Below are 15033 nucleotides of genomic sequence, written 5' to 3'. Positions count from 1 at the left end.
AGTTGCAACCTTCTACAATAGCTGTAGGTCTTTGAGAAAATATGGTTAGACTGGGGGAGGCTTACACTGTAGAATTTGTAACTTTTGTGCATCTGGCCACAAACTATGGTGTTCACTCTTGGAAGAAATTAGAATGACATAGAAGCACACATTCTGAATTTAATGTGTTTGACTTACTATCAATAAGCAGAATAGCAAAAACTAATCATGCTATTCTCCCTAAATGCCTTGGAAAGAGAAAGGACAGATTATTTCTCTCTGAAATTTTTTTGAATCAGTCTTATACTACCCTTTTAGGGTGGTAAGACTACTTACACTCATTTATAGAATATTGGATGAGTATGTGGTTGTGTCAGGGAAAAAAAGCTAATGAGGATTTAAGAGAGAGGGCATGAACCAGGTAGTGCTTTTCCTAGAGCACTGTGAGGTTTGACTGGCCATGTGAGGGTTGACTGGACATAAGATGGCTGACTGGACTTGCTCTGGGCAAGCACCTATACAATGAGATGATTTGTAGTGACAGTGAGAGTCAATTACAAAAAGTCAGCACATCTGTTTATGTCTTCCCAACTGTTCTTTGCACTCTCATTCTGTAGGAAGAACAGCAGGGGTCTAGTGACATCATCTTTGCAATCCCTATGGTTTCTTTTTCCTTTTCTTTTTTTTGGGTGTGGCTGGACTGGACTTGTGTCTATAGTGGTACTTAGTAGTAGCTTTTCCCTTTTTCTTTTGTGAGACACGTCCCTATTTTTGTCATTTATACAATAGTGGAAATATTTGGTGAAGCCTTGGACCGTACAGTAAGAAGGCCGTGGAATTGTGATACGTCAAATGCTACTTAGAAAAAACCCACATCATTAGAAACAATCCTCAGCTATGCTATCCCACTGAAGAGAGGTGTCTAAATCTCATACTCATTCTGTTTCCTACTATGGCTTGTACTTCCGTACACTCTATCAGAGCTACTTATTGTTCCTAGTACAGAGAAATGTTTAAATTTGATTTTTAACTGTAGCTTATCATTACCCCTTCAGAAATGCAGTAGCAGCTAGAGATGAAAAAAAATCTTGCCATACCTGTAGAATTTATTTAGAGATTTTGTTTTCAGTCCTGACTTCCTTACTTTGATGTCTCGTGTGCATGGATTATGAGGTGAGGAATGTTATTAACTGTAATTGCTTACTAAGGTAAACATTTTTTGTTAACTCATCATTTGCCTGTAAAACTAGAAGTCTAAATCTCCTTAATGTATTGCACATTTAAAGAATCAAATATCTAAGACGTTTTAATAGTTTAACAAAGTAACCTTCGGGGAATTGCGAAGTAATTGTTCAGTTACCTTGAGCTGAAATTTCTGGTATGAAAATTAACAAGTCACTGGTCACAATTTACATATAAGTTAATAATGAACTTGCTCAAAGGTTGTTGTTCCTTTTTAAGTTAAATAGTACAAGTCCCATACTCTCTTCAAATTGTTTTATGATCAAGTCAGTTTGTTCTAGACTGGAAAAAGAAAACAAAGAACCCTGTGATTATGATGCCGTTGTTACCTTTCCAGTCAGGAGATCTAAAAATGTTGTCTTTTAAACACTGGTATGATACAGATTCTGGAAAATAAAGCAAAATCTAGGATACTTTAAATACATGAATTTTGATCTATCTCCCACCAATTTTTGATGGAGCAAGTAAATAAGAATATCGCATTTGTTAGTAGCCACAAATACATAATGGTGAATTATATTATTCTTACCTTGCCTTTATGCTTATATTTAAAGAAAAAGAGGGAGATTTCTTGTGTGTGATTGATGTTTCCATGTGACAGGTGCTGTGTTTGGTAGTGGGTATGTAACTGTTAAATTCACACAGCTAAGTATCAAATCTGTGTGTAATTTGTTGGGGATTCCTTCAACAGAGGACACCATGAATGTAGTCATACTGCAAACTGGTTGTCAATCAAAGCCAGGCGCTCACCTGTTTTCAACAGACAGCATAGGAATTGCAAATGAATGGAGCAGCAGTCTTAACTCCACAAACAGCATTACAAATAGCAGTGGGCAGTCTGGAAATGTAAGTGTAAATAATTATGGAAAAGTTACTACTGATAATCACTGTGCCAATATACAATGTTTATTTTACTACTTAAACGTCTGTTTTTTATTTCTTTGTACTTCAGCAAAAGAGAAAAAAAACACAGCTGTAGTAAATATCAGGCAGTAATATTTTTAACTGGTACTGTAAGCCAAAATGGAATGTCTGCCCTTGCCACCTGATTTAACTGTGTATTATTTGTGTTTTCTGTTCTTGTTTTCTGTCTTTAGATGCAGTATTTTGAATGCTACAGTGAGGAATATCATTGTTAATCAAATATACAACTACAGGACAGCTTAATTTACATATGTCTCTTTTTTTCTATAGGAAAGGTTTCATTCATGGAAGATCTTGCCTGATCCCAGCCCCCTTCTCTGCCCTAATTTTTTAACATTAGGAATGAATTGTTGTCCTTCCTGAACATGCTTTATACTTAAAGCTTCTTACAGTGGTGCAGTACATGCAGTGTGTTTGGTAGTAGAAAGGTGTTTGATTACAAGGGTGATAAATGTAGTTTATGTTAGCAAATTTTGTCAGTTAAGGATGGGGGAGAGGAAGGAGAAAGATACATTGCAGAGCTTTTATTATCTTCCTTTTAGTATCAGTTGGAATAGATCCTTCTGTTAGGTTTTATATTTGTTTCAAAATAATATATAGAAATAGTGACACCTCTCTTATTCTCTCCTGACTTGCATTTTTCTTACCTCATTTACAGTGCAGAGGTATATGTACATACACATTTACTCTCAGAATTTTAACTTCTAGCTTTCCAGCACTGATGATCTATATTGTTTGGTTAGAAACCAGCTAAAATGACATATTTTAAACAATGTTTAAAAGGAATTGCCAAGATACAGTGCAGTTGTTAAAACTCCTGCGTTTCTTTCATGTAGCTTCATATCGCTGTCCTGTAGATTGAGAGTAGAGATAGCAATATGCCTACGTTTTATCTTAGGTTCCCAGTGCAGAAATCTGCTTCTGTATATGAAGGGTTCTGAGAGAGGGTCTGCCTTTTTATTTAGGAAGCTAATTTTGTTGTTGCTAAGGTTCTGAAGCTTTCAGGAGAGATCTATAAATGCATCTCTTCTCCCAGAAGCTTCTTAGCTTTTAGGTACAGCTGAAAACACTAAGTATTCTAACATGCCTTCCAGCTATGGGGAGTCGTCTTCCATATACATGCATTTTTCTGTTAGTCATTAGGAGTCTGATGAACATGTGTACATTTTCCATTCCGTGCTCAGTGAGTCTCCGCGTGTACTAGTGTTCAAGTGTGAAAATGGAAAAGTTGACCCTACTCCCTTCCCTGTACTTTCTACTTGAAGTTTTATTGCAAGTGGCCGCCTTTTTTCCGATGTCTGGCAAAATGTTGTGTCTTTCTTTCACTTGACTACTTACCTGCAGCATTGTTTGATGCACTTCCATTATTTGTTTTTCTGAATATTCAGTTCCTGATTTTTCATTAGCAGGTTGGTTTTCTGTTTTTCCATGTTTAATTCTTGACTTTTGTTGCTTGCTTGCTTTCACTTTCTCCATCTGCTGTAAACGGCTTGATTTTAGTATTTAAGTAGTCAGTCTGTTTTCCTCCCTCCCCCTACTTTCCATATCCCAGCCACTTATTTACATTTGTGGTTTGTGTTTTTTCTCTCTTTTCCAGTAAGCTGTCTGTCTTTCTGTCCTCTCCTTTGTCTTCATTCTCGTCACTGTCAGACACTGGCCCTGAGTAAACTTACTTTTAGTGGGTTTTATCATGATGAAATTAGACTTTCTATGCCTCTCTTCTGTTGTATCTTCATCTTCCAAAACTTCTCCCGCATTCCCTGTTATAGTATGCTGGGAGAGTATCCTACTGTTTTATTTGCTTCTAGAGGAAGAGGATGATACAGTACTTGAGCGACCTAAACTCAGTTCTGTGCTGGATCATAAAATTCCTCTTTGTGAGCAAGTTGCTCAGGTCCCCTTCTCTAGAATGTGGTAATACTGTTGCCCTATCTATAAATGTAATTGGAAGAATGAGTCCATTAAGATTCTGTATGATCCAGGTTGATAGTGAGGGAGGCTGTATAACTGTTTTAAATATATACCTTCTTATCTTACCTATACTGTATTCTTATGTCTTCATCTAAGTTGCCTTGTTAGTTGGGTTGTCATCAGTCATTCCTCTGCTGTATCTTTCCTTAACATTTCAGTCAGGAGATAATCTGCTCTCCAGCCTTTTTTGGTAAGTGTGAGTTCAGTTTTCATGGAGAGCTTCTACATTTATGTTTCTTTACCTCCCATCTTTTGCCTTCTGGTTTGAAGCATCTAACATTATACTTCACCTGATCTTTGATAGTACTGTTTTTCTCCAGTTTGTCTTTGCAGTTCCCTTTGCTTTGTACTCCACCAGTTGTATCATCTAAATGCATTTAACCTCCACAATGCAGTTTACCCAATGTGGTACAGTATTTCCCTTAATTGTAATTTTTCATTTCAATTAGTACTACTTGTTTCTCCACACTTGCCATCTTATCTTTCTTTCTTTTCTTATCTTTTCTTTCTTCATCTCTTATCTTTCTTTTTTGTTGCATTGCTCTAGCATGTCCTAGATAGGCTTTCTTGGCATACCCATTTTTTCCTCATATTGCATCAGAGCTGTGAAGTGTCTTAAGTAAGGTTTGGAGTCTTTGTATGCTTTGTAGCAACAAATTCACTCATCCTTTTCCCAGTCCTATGCGTCGTCTTTGGGAGCTGCATTTACAACAACTTTTACTTTCAGCTCTTACTGCTTGTTCTTAACCATTACTATTATTTTGTGCTCTGTTCAGTGTCATCTAATTGCCAGAAGGAACACTCCTTTTTACACATTCTCCTACTGCTCCTTTTTTTATGACATAAATTTCTTTTCTCTCACTCTTTATTAAACTTTAAGAGGGTTTTCTTTATTGTTTCTTCCGTTGTGCTGGTAAAATTCATGTATCTGAACTCCTTGGTTATGGGAAATAATAGTAGACTAAGTTTCTTGAATATTTCCGTGCATACAAGTCTTGAAATAGCTTGGTCCATATTTCAGCTATTTGATGTCCTACTTGGTTAATGAAGTTGGTTATGTTACCACTTTTTCATGTTTACTCATATTTCCATTACTCCTTGCATGTCCTTCCATGAATCTTCAGCTATGTAATGTTTCATCATCCAATATGCTATGCACCCCTTTTCCTCAGTCACTTTGGCTATCTACCCCTTTCCTCAGTCACCTTTGCCAAAATAATCTCGCTGGCATACAGTCCTCTGCATGCCATACATATGCATCATTCTCAGCCATAAACTTCTGCCTCACTTGAATGTCATCCCTTCATTTCAGCTGTTCTCATTTATATCCTGCAAATTTATTGCAATTTAACGTACCCAAATGGTCTTCTCCTATGTCTGTTTTTCTCATAGTGCCATGAGAGTTGGATTAACTAGGCTGTCTCTGTGTGTGCAACCATAGCCATAGCTGCTGCTTTATATGCTTTCTCTATCTGGTTGATCAGCTTTCCAGTGTTGTTATTTCAATACAAAATGCATATTCTTTTGAGCAGCTTTTCAGCCAAAAAATGTCAAGAATCTTATCACATCTCCTTAAAACACGCTCAGGTCATGCTTTAGGATTATACTGCTGATCTTCTCCATACATCAGGTCTCTCTGTTACTGGTACCTAACTGCAGTATGCCTAAGTTAGGTGATGATACAGAGCAACAGCCTAGCTGTATGATAAAATTTGTCTGTAAATATTGTTCAAGTTTGTGACACTGCAAAATTAATAGGAAAACTTGCTGTTTATTCTGGAGATTAAATAGGAGATACGTCAAAGATTAATTGCATTTATCAATTATAGAATATTTATGTTAGCCCTTCTAAGCTCAGAGCAATAAATCATAGTTTCCTTTTGAAGAGTAAAAGGATAGAAATGTTGGACATGATGTCATTATGCCCGGAGTCCATGAGGTATTTAAAACATTGAATATTTGCATAGGATTTATGTTGATCACAATGGATGAAGATAGGATAACCAGCACCACCTTTGTTTTATCAAGTTTATCAAAGATGTGTAAGTACTTGATCACACATTCGAGTTAGCACAGTTAAGAAGTCAGTGCTTGTCAGCTCAGTCATGGTGAAGATTATGTGCCTTCATAGCTCATCCTGATTGCAGACTCAGTGCTAATATTCTGCTGCCTTCATTAAGCCTCAAGTTGTCTGTTTTACTTCATAACCAAGATGGCTCGACTGTGTGCACATGATCAGTTACGACACTTACTTCGTAAATAATAGATCATTAAGCTGTGATAATGCAACTGTGTTTGATTACATGTGCATAATCTGAGTCTGAACAATGGTGATGAATCATGCTTCCTTTACTGTGGAATTAGTGTTCTGAGACAGTGAGGGACGTGGGAAGGAAATAAGTTACTTCAGAGCAGAATTAGTTTTACAGCTTAATTAAAAACACCTACATGTTTCCTCTTCCTGTCATCTTCCCCTCCACTCCCCATAAATGTAGGCAATATAACAGCACATTTAAAGCCACAAAATATAATGCAAATCAAGAAACTCAAGAAGCTGCTATTTTCATAGGATATATAACTAGTTTTATTGGTATAAATTTCCTCATTTTCTTTGTAGAAGTTTAGCTATAAGCAAAGGCCTAGAGTAGGCAAGAACCAAGGGAAAGAAGGTATCACTTGTTCTACGTGAAGGTATCACTTGTTCTTTTTCTAAGCAATTTAGCTGCGGTGAAGAACAGTGACAAATGGTGTCTTTGTAAGAATCTAAGAGGCCAAGGTCTGTGCAGTTACAACATTATGAGGATGTGACCCTTATTAAGGCAGGCTCGTCATCTTCTGACTTGTGGTGTGTCAGAAATATTCAGGCCTCCTCCTATTGCCTTGAGCAAAGATGCAAAAATTGAAAAAATTGTTCTTTTTTAACCTCTGTGAAAGCGAGAGGTAATCTGAAATGTATTCAACTGCAGTGTTTAGTGAAGCTTAAAAATGAATCTGTGAAGATTTACAGCTGAGCCTCTGCAAAGTAAGTAATGTCACCAAATACTGGTCTTTAATTAAAGTAGACTCTAAATCCTTAGAGGTTGAACTGTGGCCTTCCTGTGCTTATGTCTTTGACTACACAGCATAGCAGATTTCCATTTTTAGGAGGGACGCATTCCTGAAGAGTACTTAAATCTGTTGGGCCTCTTTATCCCACATTCAGAAAATCAAATACCACAAATCTGAAGTTACATTTGTAGAGCAGTTTCCAAAGATCATGTTGAAGGCTTCCTCCAGAGTTGAGGCAACTGTATGAATTCTAGCTTCTGTCGTTTGTGCTTCTGTCTTAATAAAGAAGAAAAAGCCTAAAAAAAAAAAATATTAAGACTAACAGTTGGCAATAGATTTTCCTAGCGTCAGTAGTGCTGAGGACATTGCCGTTCATGCCAACACTGATATCAAAATGTAAATTCTGCAGCACTGAGGAACAAAAAGTAAGCATTGATAGTTTCCCTTCCCCCCTATTGCACTCTTTTTGTCTCTGATATTACACTCATTTTATGTTAGTACTGACATTTGACTTCATGTTAACTGTGAATCACAAGACCCTCTTGATACAAAATACATGTTCACTCACCATCTTGGCATCAATACTGCACTAAATTGCATGGTTGTTTCTAGTGATAGGTTTCTTGACATTTCTCGGATGTTCTTTGTATCTTTGTGCAAAGAGCATGAGAGATGAGAGATACAAGAGCAGTGGTCTTGCGGGTATACTGTAGCCAAGCCATTAGGGATGAACGAATATTTGAGAATAAATTATTTCTTGTCATGTGAGTGGCAGTGTAATCTATCATGGTTTTTCTGTGGAGTCCACCTAGCCTTGAGTCATAGAGGAGATGCTTCTTAGAAGCCTGGCCAAAAAGGAAGAGGGTCCTGATCAATGTTGACATTTTGGGCTGGAGAATCTTCACCAGACCTGGAGGAGTCTCTCACAGAGGGAAGGGAGGTGGTCTGAGAAATCCTCCATTTACTTTCTCTGCCTCAAGAATTATCTTTGATGACCATAGATAACGACCAGGATCAGGTATTCTCCCTAAATATCATCTCCTCTTGCCTCTTTTGGTAACAGGATATTAGCCTGGGTCTAACCCAACAGGACATTTCTTACGTTCTTATTAGGGGGATAAACATACAGTATAGGGGCAGACAGGAGATAGAGAGGAATAAATTCCAAATAATAACTTCAGACCAAAAAGAGTGATTTTTTTTCTATGTATTTGCCTTGTAAATTCAGTCTAGGTTTGAATTTTATTTTTTTTCTTGCTTGTGTATTTAACCTACTGTAGATATTATGTGACCCATTTTCTTTTCCTGCTTTATTTGTGTGAGTTCTTTGTGTTTTCTTTGCAAGCTGAGTCACACAAAATATGTGGTAGTGTGTAATTCAGTTATTAAAACTTAACTAACTTCTCTTTTCTGAAAACTACAGAAGACAGAGTAGAGGCTATCTCTGTCTATTGTCAACCTGGTGGACTCTTCAGAGATGAAGACCAAAAGCCTAAACCTGAATGTAATCAGATAATGCTGCCTGCATCTTAGGGGGTTGAGCAATTGTTTTTGTTTAGTTTAGTTTTTCAGAGCAAAGCTACACAAAATTGTATTGTAAACTCTTAATGCTTACAGCTATATATATATGTATATGTTAATGCCACCATTAATACTTACTGTAACCAGAAGGCTCACGAGTGGCACCTTATGGTCTTTATAATGGTCTACATACCTGATATCATCTGATCTTGGCCAGTAACTCTGTATGTCAAGCCCGGTACTTCTGAGTGAACAAGGGTATCGTTCCCCACTTAGGGCTCTGTTGTCTGCAGGTAGCGATCCAGGACAAGTAATCCATAATGGCTATCTTCCTTCCTCCCTTTTCCCCTGGTCTTCTTTAGGTCACACTGTAGGGGAGCAACCATGATGTACAACTTCCTGTGTCAGTAAAATAATCTATGTTGCCTGCCTAGCTGAAAGAGTGGTCATGAAATACGCATCTGAGAAACATTCTGTGCAGATTAGGGAACTCATCCTTAAATTCAGTCAGTAGCTTATCTAAATTAGTATCTTACTTCGTGTGTTAGTCTGCCTTCATTTTATCTTACATATTTGTCTGCTGGATTAAGCAGCCTTGTGCTGCCAGAAGTATGTTTTGAAGTGTACTTACAAGATGTAACTATGTTATTCATAAAAAGCTTTCAAAATCTTTTGATATGGAACTGAATACCTTAGCATATTTTTATTGACAAAAAAAGAAAAGTTTTTAATTTCACTTACAAGCAATGTTTTTTTTCCTGCCCGTGTCCTTTTATGTTCTTTTTCTCTCTAGCATAAAGAAAGGATTTTAGTATTTTAGAGCTGAAAAAATGTGCAAACTTAGCATTGCCATGTACAGGGGCAATCCTCAGGTTTGGATTTTAGAGTAAATTGTAACAGAAGGAGAAACGTTGCAAGTTGTAACAAGCTTGTGGTCAAAACATGAATTCTTCAGCCTTTGACTTCAGAAGGAATTTTGTCTGAGTAAACCTTGGCTATCAATTTAATTATTTTTGCTGTGGTGCCCACTCTTCTACTTCTGTCAGCTCTCAGGGCATATGAACATTTCAGGCTGTTGTGTAGAGAAGCTGTCTTTGGATTTCAGAAGCAATCTAATTACAGAACTCCACACAGATAAGGTTCATGACGGGAGATTTTCTGTAGGGATAGGAGTGAGTGAAGGCATAGGACAAATCTTCAGCAACTATAGGGCTTACATTTGTTGGAGGTGTTTTTTTTCTGTCCAGGGTTAAGACTTCATCTAGGTTCATGGCTATCTTCTACCTGATTTACAGGAATTTGAATCTGCAGTTCCTGCTGGTCAGGAGGGACATTTTGAGGTTATACTGTTCTGGGGAGAGAGGTGTCTCCTGTTAAAATCCTGATTTGCTTAAAATACTTTCACATTTTTTGGAGCATAGAGTAAAATTAAGGGTTAGGGTTAACCCTAAATTGAGTGTTTAACAGTAAACTATATTCTTGTTTAGCCTGTCTGTTTCAGTGTGTATGTTGTATTTAAACAAACCAAAACAACTTTGGCAGAATTTCACTCCATTGCATTGACTAGTTCAGTTCCTTGAGAGCTGGCAGATTCTGTTCCAAAACAAGCACAGAAGGGGTTAAAATGCGTATCATCACTGAGTGTTCTCACCATTGGGCTGTTAGGCACAAATGTAGGATGCCACTATTTCCATACTGCCTTTGTGAGTCTAGTTATAAATCTAGTTTAACAAAATTGAACAGTTTACTCACAAAATGTAGAAACAAGCAATGTCCACAGTTCCACTCAGACATATTATTGTAGGATGCTGGCACGTGAGTTCATAAAATTCAGGTTGATCAGAATTGCACTTCTGGCAAAAAAATTACCCAGACCTACTTGGTAGATCGTACCTTCAGCTTAAGCCTTTTACTTTGGAAGTTTAAAACTCCCTGGAAAATGTAGAGGAGAACTAAAAATTATAAATTCAGTCATGTTTTTAAATATTAAAATGTTCATTTATTAATCAATAAACATTTTAATATTTAAGAATCTCAGAAAACAGCCTTTTGAGATTTATAAACAAGCATTGAGATGCTTTTTGCCAAGATTCTACACATCTTTTTCTTTTTGAACTGCTTGGCTTGATCCAGATGAGTTCTTTTAAAAGAACAAAATGTTGTATAATGCATTAAACTGTAAATTAAGAAATATATGAATGAATGGAAATCAGGGTTATCAGAAAGCAAGTATTGCTTTATTGTAAGTTAATATCCATTAAGTAGAATAATCTCCACATGTGATTCATTTTGTGCATAGGGACCAAAAAAGGCTATATTCTGGTGCGTACAAATGCATCGCCTTTTGAAGTCTGTATATTTATAATAGCTTCATGTTACTTTTGTCATCTGCTACTTTTTTAAGCTGATACCAAAAATATATACAAATAAACCAAAGTTAGTGTTGTATTTACGTAAGACTGAAATTAATTTATAGTTTCAACTGATTGTGTTACAGAGGGAGACTATAGCTGTAAACATAAAAAACATCATAAAGTATATTAGACACTGTTTTCTGTCTTCTACAGATTTCCTGTTCTTCAAGTCCAACTGTAACATCAAGTTGTGGTAGCAGTAGTTCCTTATCACCCCTTGGACCTCTTTGTAGACAGAGATCATTAGCAAATGGTGTTTTGTGTTCTGAGTCTAGCACATCAGGTGTTTCTTCACCAACACCTAGCTATCCAAAAGCACCAGGCTTTGAACGAGAAGATCAGGTATGTGAATAATATGGGTCTACAAGTACAAATGCAATCTTAAGTTAAATTGGATTCAGCAGAAAATGTTGTCTGCTTCGTGTATCAGCACTGATTTTTGATAATTTAGAACACAGAGTTTGGAACCCTCTTTTTAGTGAGCTAAACTGCATCAAATTACTTTACAGTTGTCACAGGCCAAGACTACTCATGCAAACAGTCACTGCAGCTCAGCTGACATGCAGTAAATTGTAACTTTGCAGAAATGTGATTGTCATTTCGAGCCCATGTTGCCAAGAACAGAGCAAGATAACAATGGAAAAAAAAATCATAGCTAGACTTGGTAGGATTCAGTTTTAATTCTTGTTGAAAATTGATGGTGAAAAGATGCATTAATTTCTGGCTGTTGATACTATTTATGAGTTCCAATTTTTGATTAATTTCAGTCTGTTTCTTCTCCCACCTGCAGCTACCTCTCTCCTTGGACAAGTTCATTGCTGAGACAGACATAGATGATAAAATATAACAAGCCTCTTGAAGAGAGAGAGAGAGATCTGTAGCATTAGCAATGAGAGGGGAGTGGTTGAAATTGAAGTTGGTGAGGAGTTATAATCCTTTAGTCGGGGGGTGGGGAGAAAACAGGCAATGCTAGAGACCGTTGGGAGAAGGGAAGACTGGTATTTTTCAGGGGTATGACACGGCTCTGTTGGCCTGTGAGAAAAAAGCTGAAAGCCCAGGATTTACCTGTTAAAGCTAAATTTTTTTTTGCTTTGTTATAATATTGATGCCACTTACAAGTTGTCAGAAAGGAATTAATTGTTTAAAAAAAAAAGAGCTCCAATGGCACATTTAAATAAGCTGCAGCCAAGCTGATCAGCCTTCTTGCAAACCTGTGACTTGTCAGACTTGATTTCTATAACTTGAGATGCACAGAGAAGTGCAGAAGTAAAAGACAGAAAAAGAATGAAAGGAAGGAAAGTGGTTTTTATAAATGGTAACTTGTTGTAGGTGATGGCAAGATCATTACTCTAGAGTAAAGTTCTCAGGCAGGATTGCTTTCTTACATGTACATGTTCAAACAGACTATAAGTTAGAGAGCTGGTCATTGTGACAGAAAAGATTTCCATCTCCCAATATAGGCATCAAGTGATCATTGATCAAATGTCATGGAAGCAAGGCAGTTACAGTATCAAATGGCTGCTTTCTGGACATGAGGCAGTGGTAGTTGAGATATTATGTAACCATTGGTGAAGATCTATTTTGCTGGTTTGGGCACAATTAGCGAGTAATGTACTGCTACAAAGACCGTGTCTCAGCAGCAAAAATGTCATGTGCTTGCCTTTTAGGGGCCACATTGAATTTGTCTAGAGAGAAAGCAGTGATGGACTTCGCAATTGATAAAACAGTACCTAGAGTGGTGGGAGGCATATAAAGAGGAGGCAAGTTGTTACTGCTAGGGAGCTTTCATTGCAAGACAGATTAGGAATCTCCCAAAGGAAACAAGAAACAGACACAACAAGACTGCTCAAAGGCAGCAGAAAGAACCACTTTTCCTAAGGAGACAGAGAGCACCTTGCAGAGTTTACTGCAATTCAGGAAGTCACTGAAAATTACTGGCCTGAAAAGAACAGAGATCCATTGATCTTGCTCTGCAAGAACAGAGTGGGCAAAGAAGAATTGCTTAGAATTCCCTTTTATTTAAGTATCTCTCATGTGTTTCAAAAGTTACCGTATTATAAAATGGTGTTCAAAGAAAATCTGCCCTTATATTTGAATTTGTTTTGTTTTGTTTTGTTTTTTGTTATTTGTAGCATGATCACTTTAAGGGAAAATCTAGGCAGTTCCACTCAAACTTTTGGCTACCTCAGGCTTCTATCCCACCAGCCTCTTGGAGAAGTATTCCCCAGCTGGTGAGCATTTGGGACATGTTATTTCTGTCAAAGCATAATGCTAACATGGCTACTCAATTTTTGGACCAGAAATAACTTGCATGAGCTCAATTATGCATATAAGTGGAGCAATTGCAACTGCTGTTCCTTTTCCATGTAGATTTACTCTATGATCATTAAAATTTAATTCTCCATATGGGACTGCAGTGAGGGAAATGAAAAATGAAGTCAGCCTGTTGAAGATACCATTACAGAGATGCCACTGACCTTTCATAAACTAATAATATATTTTACAGCAATGACTCATTAAGTTCATATATTACAGAGATTTTTCTTCTTTCAGGCAAAGCATCGAAGCTTCCCATCTGAGAATCAGCAGAAAATAAATGAACAAGACAACAAGCAGGTATTGCCACAAGCTAAATGCTGTAAATATTTTGCTCTTTTTGATAATTTATTAATGCAGTATCAAAGTTATGTGGCACTTTACAACATAGTCTAAGGGAAATTTGTGCCCAGTGACAGGACAAGAGGCAACAGGCACAAACTGAAACACAGGAGGTTACATCTAAACATATGGAAATACTTTGTTACTGTGCATGTGAGACAGAGCATTGGAACAGGTTGCCCAGAGAGGTTGTGGAATCTCTGTCCTTGGAGGTGTGCAAAAGCTGTCTGGACATGGTCCTGGGCAGCCAGCTCTAGGTTCTGTGAAAATCATTGTAGAATCATAGAATTGTTTGGGTTGGAAGGGACCTTAAAGATCATCAAGTTCCAACCCCCCCTGCCGTGGGCAGGGACACCTTCCACTAGATCAGGTTGCTCAAAGTCCCGTCCAGCCTGGCCTTGAACATTTCCAGGGGGGCATCCACAACTTCTCTGGGCAACCTGTTCCAGTGCCTCACTACCCTCATGGTGAAGAATTTCTTCCTAATATCTAATCTAAATCTGCCCTCTTTCAGTTTAAAACCATTACCCCTTGCCCTATCACTACTGCCCTTGCAAAAATTCCCTCTCCAGCTTTCTTGTAGGCTGCTTTCAGGTACTGAAAGGCTGCTATAAGATCTCCCCGGAGCCTTCTCTTCTCCAGGTTGAACAACCCCAAGTCTTTCAGCCTGTCTTCATAGGAGAGGTGCTCCAGCCCTCTGATCATCTTTGTAGCCTTCCTCTGGACTCACTCCAACAGGTCCACGTCCCTCTTATGTTGGGGGCCCCAGAGATGAACGCAGTACTCATGTACAATGTACAGTAGATGTGTGCTGCAGCGATTAAAAGGGATGAGAAGAATATGAGGCCATTTGAGGATGCTTTTGATTATAGCAAGTCCATGGCAGAGTTTTCACAGGGAAATTTTGAATTAACTTGATTTGGGGATGGATTGATAAAATTTAAGGAAGGCTAGAAGGAAGATGATGATACAGTTGTTCAAGCATCAGATGCTCAAAACTAGAAAAATAGTTAAAGTGACAGGGAAGAGGGCATAGCATTGACCTGTCATGAAGTAAATCCATCAGGTGTTAGAGGTCATTCTATATATGCAAAGGAGCTTAAAACTCTGCCAGCTGTGCACTGCTAGAACAAGAATCCTGATGCTTTGTTAATGACACTGATAAAGATAAATGAGAACAGAAGTTTTACCATTTGACATGCATGCAGCCACACCAGAGTGTATAATCTAAAGTGGAGGATTAAAATGTATCTTACATTTAAAAAGCAGGAGGAGG

The 15033-nt window shown here is 37.6% G+C and overlaps 1 protein-coding gene across 4 annotated transcripts in view; it reads left to right on the top strand.

Annotated features, from left to right (window-relative positions):
• The window catches only part of UNKL (unk like zinc finger), a 57670-nt gene that overhangs the window by 19437 nt on the left and 23200 nt on the right, over positions 1–15033 (top strand). For 2 of the 4 annotated variants that reach the window (XM_059826191.1, XM_059826189.1), the window contains exons 8-9: positions 1985–2067; positions 13653–13715. In XM_059826191.1, the coding sequence (XP_059682174.1) occupies positions 1985–2067; positions 13653–13715 (146 nt within the window). Of the gene's footprint in view, positions 1–1897; positions 2068–11252; positions 11442–13652; positions 13716–15033 lie in introns of all 4 variants that reach the window. The other 2 variants (XM_059826190.1, XM_059826188.1) reach the window with 2 other exon arrangements.

Source organism: Gavia stellata, chromosome 18 (assembly GCF_030936135.1).
Source record: "Gavia stellata isolate bGavSte3 chromosome 18, bGavSte3.hap2, whole genome shotgun sequence".
Classification (NCBI taxonomy): Eukaryota; Metazoa; Chordata; class Aves; order Gaviiformes; family Gaviidae; genus Gavia; species Gavia stellata.
Note: the sequence above shows the minus strand (reverse complement) of the source record. Positions and strands in the feature narration are given on the sequence as shown.